Source organism: Neolamprologus brichardi, chromosome 20, assembly GCF_056152115.1.
Source record: "Neolamprologus brichardi isolate AB-2024 chromosome 20, ASM5615211v1, whole genome shotgun sequence".
Classification (NCBI taxonomy): domain Eukaryota; kingdom Metazoa; phylum Chordata; class Actinopteri; order Cichliformes; family Cichlidae; genus Neolamprologus; species Neolamprologus brichardi.
In genome coordinates, this window is record NC_142123.1 from 26,232,146 (window position 1) to 26,245,273 (window position 13,128).

General features: G+C 38.8%; 1 protein-coding gene across 8 annotated transcripts in view; it reads right to left on the reverse strand.

Annotated features, from left to right (window-relative positions):
* The window catches only part of rap1gapa (RAP1 GTPase activating protein a), a 53,004-nt gene that overhangs the window by 23,865 nt on the left and 16,011 nt on the right, over window positions 1-13,128 (reverse strand). For 7 of the 8 annotated variants that reach the window (XM_035909162.2, XM_087833350.1, XM_035909160.2 and 4 more), the window contains exon 2: window positions 8,257-8,292. Coding sequence is in view for 6 of the 8 variants with exons in the window: in XM_035909160.2 (XP_035765053.1) it covers window positions 8,257-8,292 (36 nt within the window). In the remaining 2 variants the exon portion in view is untranslated. Of the gene's footprint in view, window positions 1-7,103; window positions 7,897-8,256; window positions 8,293-13,128 lie in introns of those variants that run through there. The other variant, XM_087833345.1, reaches the window with a different exon arrangement.

The following is a 13,128-nucleotide window of genomic DNA, read 5'->3' on the forward strand; positions in this document are numbered from 1 at the left end:
GAAATATATTATAATGGTGCGAACCTCCACAATAGTCCTAGTCTCCCATGTGGTGTCTTGTAATAATCAGTTGTTATGATATAATATTAAATCCAAAATCTGAGAATCAAAGTCTATCAGAAATCCTTCATCAGAGTTCCCGCGGCACAATGTCGGAGTGTTCTCGTGCTGTTTTTGGATATGTTAAACCCTGCCTCCCATCACTCTTAAACAAATTGACTGTTTAATCAAGCACATAATTTGTTTGCGAGGCAAAGTAGGAGTGCCAAGTGCAACTCAACTTTGAGGAAACTTTCCACCGCTATAATGATATCTCTGCAGTATACCTCTACAGAACCCTACTGTGACTATGATTGTGATGTGGTTCGATAATTATACAGCATTTTAAGTGGGTAATGAGGTTATATTAGAGGGTGGGGGAATAAAGCTGCTATGAGATGTAAGCTTATTCAAGTTGTTATTCTCTCCTGAAATGAAACTCTTTGTGCTTAAGTGTCCCGGTTAGATGCAGAGTAAACAGTAAATATGACCTAATTATAATAATAACATAGTCTTTCAGGTGATGTACGTATGCAACATTCAGAGCTGGATGTTTCCTTAGAGCACTCCTGTGAGCCAGTGTGAGCCACACCTCCCTACTTCATTTGTCACTCAAAAAAAACAACAGCTATTAGCCCTTGCCCTTTTTTGTGAGTTGCAAATGAAGTAGGGAGATGTTTTTTTGTTTGTTTGTTCTTGTCAAGTATCAGGTTGTTTCCTTTTAGATTACTATTATTGACATCATAAATCATGCTTGTTGAGAAGTATTTTCACTGCACTTCTTAACTCCAACCTTGCCTTTCCTCTACTTCCACACTAAAGGGGTACACTACAAACAAAGTTCAGCTCAGCCAGGATTTCTCTGTGTTAGCTTGCTCAACAAAACTTAAAACAACAGCTGGAGAACGTGGTTAACAGAACGGTAGCTAACGACTTTGTCTGTTAAGCCGGGCTTTCTGCTTCAGGCTCACAAAAACCATGGGCCCTTTGCAAGGTCATGTGACTCTTCCACATGAAACAATCCCTGTGAGCGCAGCCTGCTCCAATCAGACATTATCAGATGATGATGATAAGATTAATGCTGCAGAAAATTGTTAATCTTGCACCTTATTGCACAGAGTGCTAAAATAAACATTCTAATTCAAGTTAACAGCTTTATTGCCAAGTTTGGCTCTCTGTGCTGCTGTTTATTTCTAAGGTGTAGGTGCACATTAGAGCTCTGAAACATTACATGTTACTGTACCATAGCCTAATGTTTGAGCCTAAGGACACGTAGAAATTGCTTTAGTTTGTTGTCAAAGCGAAGTTTTGGGCATTTTGTTGCTTGAACAGGTGATTTTGGTGTGTTGTGTTCTGCAACTCTAGCAGTGTAAAAGAGAATTAGCGGCAGATTAGAATTAGGAATAATGATAGCTATCCATTTTCTGCTTCATTAAATTAATACATGCAAACTCCTATGATGATGCTTATATAAAATATATTGCCCCAGTGGATAATATATGTTGCAATTAAAACATGCTGTAAATGGAAGAATCTGCGAAAAGGTTTTCCAGCTGTTTTTAGATTTAAACACATGTTCAGCATAAGTTACCGCAGTGATATAGTCAGATAAAAGGAAAGCTACTTTCGTGACACAGGAAACTCTGACTTAAGCTCAACATAGCCCTCTAAGCCAATAATCTGGTTTCATAATACATCCCTAGGATGGAACAGAGAGCAGAGGAGAATAACAAAACAACAGCAGAAACTCTCACACTAAGCTTTGCCGTTTTACTTTCCAAATGTGCTGTAAGAGGTCAACCTTAGTATCTTTATAAATTTGGTGAATGCCAACACATTTCCAGGTACTCACATTAACTCCGATCCACTAACATGCACATATGGATGAGTCGGCCATAAAAACGTAAAACAGCAAAAAAACAGAACAGTGTGACATCATTTTCTGTGAAAGATGCTCCATTAAATATCTAATGAGCAAATAGCTGCTTGCTGCTATATTAATGTTGGATTCAGATATTATAGTATCTTTGAACCAACACAGAGCATACTGTGTTGTAAAAAATACTGAGCATGTAAAAAAAAAAACCCATCCTACTCAACAACAAACAGATTTTCTCATGAATTACATTTGTTTGTGATGGTTGACAAAAACATTTCTAGTCAAATTGTCTCATGTGTCATTAACTGTATGGACGAGTCATCCTGTTAACCCAGAAAATGAAGGAGAATCTTCTAATGTGGTTAATGTTGTAAAAAGCTCTACTGTAACCCAAACCACAACTGTTTCTGGGATATAACGAAGTAGTTTGGTGGTACTCAGACTGAAATAAAACTAAAGATATAAAAGTCAAAACCTAAAAGTTAAAGGTCACAAATGAACACAAAAATAAGCGAAGAGAAAACACAGGAGTTACACTCTGTTCCTGAGGCATAATCCTGTACATGGTCCTTAAGTCCTTACGCAGCTCTGCAATTTTAACCTTATGCAATTATAAGTTGTCTTGTTGAAGGACAGTGTGTTTCCCTTGGGGTAGGGTTAGGCAGCTGGAGTTCCTCCTTGGATTCTTAAATACATTTCACATGTCGTTCAAAAGGCTTCTTCAGTTCTAAAGCTGAGTGACACCCGTAGTTTAATACTGCTAGAGTCTAAATATTTGGGTATTTTCATCAGTTTTTTAGAAGTGAAGGAGCCTTTTGGGTGAGTAGTGAAATCTAAAAAAGAAGTGTATTTGCCTTCAACGCCAGAATACCATGACATGGAAGACTGAGAAGCTACTAAGGCTACTAAGACTTTTACTTCAAAATGTAAAGGACACCAATTATTTATTTTAAAAACCTGCTGTTATGCTATATTTTTGGTATTTGCAAAAATCTTGAGGGAAACATAAGCTCAGTTCTTTTTGATTATATATTCCTGTATCTTCACAAGTTTGCTGAACTGCTGCTTGGTACACAGCAGATAATATACAACGTGTCTTTTTGTGATGACAATAGTTAAAGCCAGAGGTTTGATCTCATTTAATTTGTGCACACAGTTTACAATCTCACAGCACAAGTCATTTATCAACTGCACCATACGTCTTTGTAAACTTATATCCATAGAAATGTATGACACAGACCCAACAACCACATTCTGCCGTGATGTTTTGTTTCTTATATATCAATATAACACTGATGATAAAGAAGAGTAGTACAGCACAGAAGTAACTTGACCTGACCTGCTCAAATGCACACGCAAGTCCTCCAACAGCCAGGGACACAAGGAGTAACAACACAAACAGTCCTTGGAAATGGCTGTGTTCCCAAGGACACCCTACCCAACCCCCTTAAACTGATTTGAACTACTCAAACAAATGACAGGATGATTATCTCTGGTGTAAAGTCATTTCTCTACTCAGAGGCAATTTTTCCAGATGAAAAGATCGGACTTTCTGACTTGCTTGGAAAAAAAATATGTTATTTTGCTGGAGGTTATGTTAAAAAAATATGTAACATAATTCAAACGATCTTATGAGTCAGCTTCGTGTCTTAATCTGTGTGCCAGAAGGAAGTAACAAAAATAAACATATGAATTTCCCTAATCTGTTTTGCGAACCGGTTTCTGGTGCCAAGCAAATACTGGGCAAAATCAAAAGCAGATAAGTCTGAGAAGCTTTCCATTCCCCAGGGAACTGTACCTCTAAAAGACCTTTTATACAAAAAGGCAGATAAGGAAATCCTAATCAGCAGTTCCTAATAAGAAACTAGAACACAAATGGTGGTAAAATATATATATATATATATATATATATATATATATATATATATATATATATATGTATACTAAAAACTTCAAAAGGTTCAAAACCTTTTTTAAATCAAAAGCTACAGACGAAATAAATCTGGAAATAAAATGTCTGTGGAATCTGATGCACAAGGAGGCTCTTTCTCTTGAGTCTACACTTTCCCTCATAGCTAGCCCTATTCAGTTAGCAATAAAAGGCCAGGTATAGCAGGTGGTATTGAATAAAGGATGTTCTCTCTACCAATGAGTCCTGATTTTCAGCTTCCTTATCTCTAACAATGTCACTGTGCAGATTTCCTTAGAAACAAGCCCTCTGGGAAATCACAATCAGGCAGATGTGCCTTTTCTACAACAGAAGGTCACTCTAGTGTCCTTCTGTGCTCTTTTGTGCTTGACATATTGGAGTTACTAGTGTAGTCCATGATACCTAACCTCATACGGTTTTATCTGTTAAGTGTACAAATATCCTATCAATCAGGAATTTGTTCGCAAAACTTCCGATCATGCAAGATTTGTTAGGCCTGGGAAAGAAAAGGAAGAAGGAAGGGAGAGAATAGAAAATCCTCGAGTCAGCCTCCTCCTCCCACTGGCTTAGCTCATCATTTCTGCATGACATCTGTCAATAAACAGGCCCCACATCTTTAAAACCTTTCCTGCCATTTTCATACCTAAACTCCTGTCTTACGCAGTGTGACTGCAGCAAAGCAACTTGCAAGCAAATAAGTGAACTTTAAAATCGCTGAAGGAATAACTAAGTGCTGAAAATCTCAACGAATCAGATGAAGCAAAACGGGAAATGTCAAGTCAAAGTTGCCTGGGACTCGTCTCAACCTTCAGCAGCCGGCTGCATTCTGAGCTTTATGTTTTTATAAGACATCTTCTGCTGGGCCTGGATGGTGGATGACATTTTAGGAATTGGATTATTGAGGTGGTTCGAACCAGGGGTGAGGTTGTCACTTCGGTGCTATATTAGGTCAGACAGCAGGAGACACACAGAGAAACAGTCAGGTCTGATCGGCCTTGACAGTTTGCTCTCCCAGTATGTCTGCTTTTCCAGACGACTCGGCTTGACATACATGGATGAGCGTGCACAAGCAAGCTGACACCGAGACCGTTTTCACAATGCAGCGGTGAGCGCATGTGCAAAGGAGACAGTCAGACGATGATGAGGAGCGACATCTCTTGGGAAATCAGTGTACACAAACAGAGGAGTGTTTACAATGACACCTCTTAACTGTTTACAAGCTAACCTCCCCCAAAAAGACAGCAGGGATGAAATAGGCCTAGGATTTAGAAAGCATCATAAAAATAGAATAGGAACTCACATCAAACAATTGGAAATATATAGCAAGGTCATTCAGCAGAAAGGAAGAAATGAATAAAACAGTAAAAAGCAGATTTGATCACCGTGGGGGAAAACATGCACAGATGCCCATCAAGTACACTTGTTTACCTGACTTACGGGCTCATTAAGTGCCAAAACTATGCACTACTAACTTTGGCCACCAGAGGGCTAACAATAAGGGAACCAAAAGACAACAAACACACAACAAGGCTCCATCGTTTTGTTAAATATGCATATAAAATACTCATATTGAAATGATAATTTAAGTCTAATATAGTTTGCTTACAAAGTAACTTCAACAAACAGGTCAAAAAATACAGAGCATTAAATTATTATATAAAAATCCTCAAGCTCGAGAATCAAACCTCTGCAAGTTGCATGTCATGTTTCACATACTGGAAAAAAATCATCTTATACATTTCAAGAGGGCAGCTTGAAATCAAATATATACATTTTTCCTATCTTTAATTTATGCTATTTATTGATCTAGATTGTTTTAGATTGAGTTGCCCCTTTTTATAAAATGTTTTATTTTATAAAAATAGTTTTACAACTCAAAATCATCTTGAAACCTTGTTGCAAGTAGTCTCATGTAGGCACTACTTTATGTCTCCTGAACTACATTATAATTTATCTGAGACTGTTTACATCCCCTCACCCAATGACTACCATGAGCCTCCCATCACATGTACATTTGCACACTGATACAGCTGGCAATTGTAGTACAGGATAGAGAAAATAGTAGTTCCTACATGGAAGTGCTTACAACAAGGTTTATAGATGTTTTTTTAGGAACTAGGTCATAAGACATGGCTGCTGAGTTGTTATTGTTGTTGTTTTTTTATTCTGTATTTTGTTCTCTTCGTGCAATATAAGGGAGGGATGGGAAATGCCATTTAGTTTTACTATATTCAGAGACGACAGACATCTTTATGGCTAATAGCTCTCACACTGAAACAATCTATATGAATAAATGGCACTGCAAGCCGGAGCAAAAATATGTAAATGTAATTTTATCCCTTTCATGTTCATGTTAAATTCAGATTTATAGAGAATGCATATAAAGCTTTGCCCTATAGCTGATGAGTGTGAAAAGCTTATCAATCTAAGAGAAGTCTAAGAGATGCATTTAAAGACTGTTTTTGCAAGAAACAAAGCTTGTTTAATGGGCAAGAATAAAAGGCTCATTTTGTTTCTTTCCACGTTTCAAGCAAAGACCAGTGCTCTCTAGCCTGATTTTTTTTTTCTTGCCAGTAAAAGTGGCACCTAAGGGTGGTTCAAAAGTGCAGACCTGTCCAGCATGAAGGTCAGGTGAGCTGAAGCATGGATGAGAGAGTGGGATCTGTGGTTTGTTTTAAAGAATGGGCAGTGAGTTATACAACCTACAGCCTGCTACAATAAGCCATGCTGCTCCAGGGATAGGAGAGCAGAGTGCACTTTTTACTTGGATGTATGTTCACATGTGCTCAGTCGAGAGAGGAGAGACACTCTTATACAACATCTCAGTATAGCCATTATCCACACTAACCCTTCTCTCCCATTGCGTCCCATCGAGGGAGCTTAGCAAGGCAGGATTATCACCAATTACAAGCCTCCCCCGCAGAGTGTGGAAACTGGGTTTGAGGATCATGAGCTTATTGTGTATGACCCACAATGACCAGATGAAAGATGATCATTTTAGATTTAATCAGCAGCAAGTGTGAAAAGACTTCATCTTAAGACTTAGTGATATTAAATGCATCAGGTCAGCTCTCCTGTCATGAATCACAGAATATTCTACCTAATCATTGAATCTATATTGTAAACAGTATGAATACAACAGAAGGATAATAAAGATAATCCTGTGTATGTATATTAAAATCTGTTTCCCAAACGGCTGGGGAATCATGCAGTTCTTATCAGCATTATCTAAAGTCAAGTCAATCAGAAACTCACCAGAGTTTTCTTGGCCTTCCGATTCGGAAAGGTGAGCACGGCATTTTGCTGAGTTCTGTTAAAGTTTTGCTGCCAGATATTTTTTTACAGTTTACAGTTCAGATTTCCAGTCATGTCCAACATACAGTTGGATGCATGAACTGTCAGCGCTTGTTGATTTCAAAAAAAAGATTGTCAGATGGCACTTTCACAGTTGCTTTATCCAGGCAACGCCAATGTTGCTGATAAAAGATGATCTGCCCCGCTGGGTATAACCAGCGATCTTAATGTAAAGTAGCTTTAAACACTGCACCCAATTTTTCAAGCAGTGCTGAATTATTCCCTGATTTGAAGAAGATTGCCAAAAAACGAGTATGACTGATGAACTTGTATAATCGTATCTTGGCTTTCTAATGCAGGCCCCACATTTTCTATTTGCAGCGTCACCTCATCCAGTCAGTTGCTTCCCCCTCCTTCCCTCCTCTTCACGCCCAGAAGTCTTTTATCTCCAGTGCTGCTTTTGTGTCCTGTTTTAGATCCTCCTCTTCATCTTTATTTTGGTCCGGAGTTTACTCTTCTTCTTTACAAAGAGGTGCAATCATTCTGTCTCAGGCAGCAGCAGCTGATGGCTGGACGACAGCCTGTGCAAACAAGCTCAGCCACTGCTGAGTAATGCAGGCCTGGCTGGTAAAAGATATCCTCCTGCATTTGTATTCCAGAGGGAAGGCAGGATGATACTATGGCGGAGCACTGTTTAATGTGCTGCATTCAGACAGAGGGGGACGAGGGCCAGACACTCATGCCACCACACCTAAAAGCTTTCAGAAATGGTGTCGTGTATCTGCAGTGGCAGGAGGTGTGCATGCTCAGATCCCTGCATCTCTCCATGTGCCACTCGCAGCAGCACTCCAACCTTGCCAGCACGGCAGAGATGGCAGGGCGGACTGGGTATCTGTGTTCCCGCTGCTGCCCATCTGCTCTAACTTTTACAGGCTCATTCATCTTACTTAACTCTACTCACTGCATTGATTCGCACATTTAAAAATGACAAAGCTGGTGTGAGTCAATGACATTGATCATCAACAGAAGAAAGCTTTAAGATTTCTAACTTTAATTGGCTGTGTTTGCTTATTGAAACGAAAGGAATGTCATTTATTACAGAAGGAACACGTACCATAAGCTTCTGGCCTTGGAGAATGTCTTGTCCACTCTGAAAAACAAAAACAAACAGCAGCTGTTACAGTCCCAAATAAATATGTTTTATTTAATGTGCTTATGTCGGCATTTCCTAAAAACAAGTACATTTGATATATTTTTAAACTTTATTTCAAATAATTACTCAAAAGTCTAATAACAAACAGGAATATAATACCTAGTAACAGGTACATGTAGTTTCCATTCATTTGCCTTCCTGCAAGTTTACTCAGATTAATTTAAAGTGCACTTAAAAAAAACGTTCAATGAAGTGAAAGAGGTTGATTATGCATCAAGCTGGGTTACCCTGAAATAACTCCTGCCATCTGTTAAAGCATCATTTCCCAGAATGAAGGAATGATTATTAGTCTGGTGTTTTCTGAGACAAAGTGAATCATGTTTCAGTTTAAATCGACGCTTTCAGGCTCAGTGCACATTGTCACTCCAAAATAAACTGTCATCTGTCCTTACATACTCTGGATAAACAGATTTAAGCAGGAGTAATCACTGGAAACAATAACCAGATGACGCAGGGTTGGGAACTCCGGGGACGAGAATGTAGAAACCCGTTTTTGCCAAAAGATGGCACTGTGCGTGCAGCAGAAGGTTAATCCTAACGTGCAATTAATAACAAACTGGGCTTGCTCTGCTCATCAGACAGAAAGATATTCATCATGATAATCAAGTCCATATGGCAAGATTTAAATCACAAGACACACACAAAAAAGACCAATTACTTCTACTCTGAAAACATCACAAACAAAAAACTACAGCTTTTCTCGGGCTGCAGCGTTTAAGTGTCTAAAAGGTGAATATTTGATTCTGGTGAGTAAGCTGCAGATATTCCTCTTGTGTGGTTAGAAAAGAGTAAGAAAGAATACCTTTTTTATATAATATGTTATCTTACATGCTTTCCTGAGCGGTGCTAAAGATGATACACCACCTGACGGTGTAAATTAAATACAAATGAGCCAATAATGCGATTGATTTCCCCCTCCTTGCTGACTGTATCTCTCATGACATAGAAAGGAGACATCCCGAAACCCCAAGCTGGGTCTCTGCCTGCTCGCACTCTGTATCTGCCAATAAGGCCACCATGGTTTAGAACTCTTACTCATCCTTCCGTGGAGATGATTAGTGTGCATGGCACAGCAACACCCGGAGGAGCGAGCAATTCTGGAAAGTGACTCTTGCTCTCTGAAAAACAGAAAAGCACACAGAAAACGACCATGCCACAGTAGCTACCCTTGTGAAGCTGTAGATGGGCATTTTTAGCATTTTGACCATGTTCGCTCTGATGATGTGTAATGCCTCAGGTTGCCACTTAGCTTTTAACACTAACTACAAACTTCAGCTGAAGGTGAGGAGAATATTAGCGCTGTAGCAGATATTGTTGAATAGCATTAGAAATATACACATTTTGACCAGATGGTGGCACTGTAAAGTCAAACTCATTACATGTGCTATATTAGTTAAATTGTTATATTACTAGATAAGTGCATACATATTACTAGTTTTATTCTTCATATTTAGGAAAAAATGAATGGCTCAGTACAGTATCATAACCATTCAGCAGCATATAGACATGTTGCACTAACAGTAAATTTATGACAATCCATCAGTTTGAGATATTTAAGTCTTGTAAAAAGGGAAAAGACTGATTAAACATGTCATACCAAGAGTCATAGGCCAAAAATCACGAGCATACAGCTCAGAAATCATTCTGGGGAAGGAAGTCCAGTTTCCATTCATATAAAAAGATCTCTTCATTTCATTGATTACCAAAAAATCCCCAATGAGGTAACTTAAGGACCAAGGGTTTTAAAAAAAAATCGTACTTCTTCTTTTGTTTGTGAGAAGTTCTCAAAAACTAAATGAAAGCCTAAAGCTTCCTCCTTCTTAGAAAACTGCCTTACTGAGAGGAAACAAGCCCTGGGGGGGTTTGTTTGTTCATTGCACTGTGGAGTCACGAATCAACAGACTTGTGTTGTTACAGTAGGTTCTCGCCTGATTCCCCTCAGCGCAGAAGATCACTCATCATTTTCAGCCCCAGGCCTTCAAGTGACGGATAATGGCACCCAGATGGAATTTGTGGTGCCGTTTTATCTCAAATCTACCACCAGTGTTGATTTCACCGAGCCTAACAGAACCGTGCCTGTAGATAAATCAGCGCTCCATCTTAAATGGAATTCATACTGGTTCTTAGGAGAGAAGAATAGGGCTCATGAGCCATCGGCTGTGCTCTTGTGAAGCGGCTAAAGTTGTTTTCGTATGTGCTGCATCACTAAGAATAACATTTTCCTCAACCTCATCCTGTGCTGCTCACCCAGGTTCTCAGGTTTCATGGAATTCCCATAAAATGAAATCAACCAGGGTGTGTCGAGATTATTGGAAAAAGGTTCCGAACCAGAGAGTCCAAAACAAATACAGAACATTTGAAAATCAAGCTTCACCTTAGCTCGACCACAAAACATGGCACCCAGCAGCTTAGACCTCCTACAGACGAACCGGGACAGAGGAATGACAGACACGTCAAACCTACTGATTATGAAATTAACATGTTTTTTGCTGCACTGTGCTGGAAAGAATGTGATGGGATACATTCTGTAGGGATTTTGCTTTACACCAAAGACTCTGAGCTGTTAGGGTTTAGACAGGAAACAAGAAAAACTGAATCTGATCTTCTTAAGTCTCCAACTGACTGAACATACTAACATTATTACACTCATAGCAATTCGAAATGCTATTATTTGTTATGCATATGGTATAACACTATTGAAAATCACATTTCTATTAATTGTACAAGACTGTGTGTAAATAAAATAAAGTAAAGATGTACCAGGCAAGACAACAGTCAGTGGTGAAAAAAATCCCAGCTGCAACAGCAAAACAAAAAAATATTCTGTCACCGTTAGAGAGGACAAAAGTGGACTATAATAAATATGGCTGTGCTAATGCATTTTTGTATCATGAGTCATATTTTGCACATTCAAATCTCACTGTGAAAAGACTGTGGATAGCCTTGTTTTGATTTGATTTTCTACAAAAAAAAGACAGGAATTAATGCCAGATACAAGCAAATATATATTTTTAATGTTTCCTGTATGCTTTCAGCTAGGTATCATACACACAAATGGGTTACCATGGAAACAAACATCAAGGGGGGGATGAAGGAGTCTCAAGGCAGGTCTCAGAAACCCGAGGTCATCACTGTGTCAGCAGCTGTCACACTCAACAATTGGTTAATTCAACTTAATCTGAGTTTAACTACAGCTTGCAATTTCTTCTCATCTCTGGCTAAACTTTTAAACATTTCCTTCACTTCTTTACAAAGAATTAACTTAAGCCAGTGGTGTATGTATGTATATAAAAGTCAGCAACACTGCTGGTGGCAAGTAGGTCAGCAGACAAGGCTCAGGAGTTAGACTGGAGGAAATCCAGCTTAAAGCAAAGAAGTTTGTTGTTCAGCTACAAATCTGCTGCATTAGCATGTTCTTCCCATTTTAATTCTGTATCTTAAATATAAGTTGCACTGTAAATTTAACATAATCAAGATAGGGGTCAAGCACAAACATCCCAACGGTAGTTGTCACCAGCAGAAAAAACAACAACAACAACATACTGATAGAAAAGAAACTTGAAAATAGCCCTGAGATTAATGTTCTTAGGGAATGAACGCATAATGATAAAGAATAAGGCCAGTGCTGTTAGTCAGTACCTTCAAACGCACATTTTAAACGAGTCATTTATACAAACAGATGTTGCTTCAACTAATGCTAGAAAACATGATCCCAGTGATTCCAGCTTACACAGAAATTATTCTAATTCCCTATGGCTGCAGTAAATTCTAATGGAGTCATAGGCAGTGTTACACCCAGTTCACCCTGAAGGAGTTGGGAATAACTGAAGTCCTTTGACAGTATTCGCTTAATATTCTCCAATTAAAACAGAAGTGAAAAGGTCACAAATCTTAACCATCTTAACCTATTATCTGTTGAATAAAGACGACACCTTGCTAACGTGATTGCAGGGTAACATTTGATTAGTTGCAGTAAATACTGAGTATAACCACAGACTGTACTAAAGGGTTGATTCCCATTGTGATTAATATGCTGCTGTTTGACAGTTGCACTCTTGATACTTTGAAACCCAAAGTGATTAGTCAGGTGTGGGTGTAACTAAGAAACCCAGGACTACTGTTTGCTCATGTGGTAGCAAAAAAAAACAACCCAAAACTTGCTTTTTAAAAGAAAGTCTTGCTATTTGGTTCATTGTGATTCTGACAGGGACCATAGTGATGTAGCTGTATTAAATGAATCTTGCAATTGAAACTCACGAGGACCGAGCTTAGCGAGCTAAGGTTTTATTATCACATAGACTTTTACATAAGCAGATTTCTTATGTATCTAGAAAAATCAGCCTCTTCAGGCCACTGGAAAGAATACATGTTTACAGCACTTCTGCACTAGCTTCACTTTTCAAATGCCCTTTTAGATACAGTCAGCGAATATAACTAAGGCTATATTCGATTAACATTATTTCAGAGAGGAGATTACACCTGGCTGCACAGCCATCTGCAGACACGAGGGGCCTGAAGCAGGGAAAGCAGCTGGAGAGTTACTATTAAAGTGCAGCAACTGGAAGGACTCTAAAGCAACTTAAATAGCGCACTCTATATGAGATTTACCAGTTGGAAGGGTGTCAGCTGAGCAATTGGCTGACTAGGGCTGGTATTGAGGTTAACTGCCATCAGCCGATCTTAACATAAATACTATTCATCCTGAGGGTGTAGCAAATTTCATTTCAGTCCTTTGTTGCCAAGATAAAAAATAAAAAGCTGGGGGCTTACCAA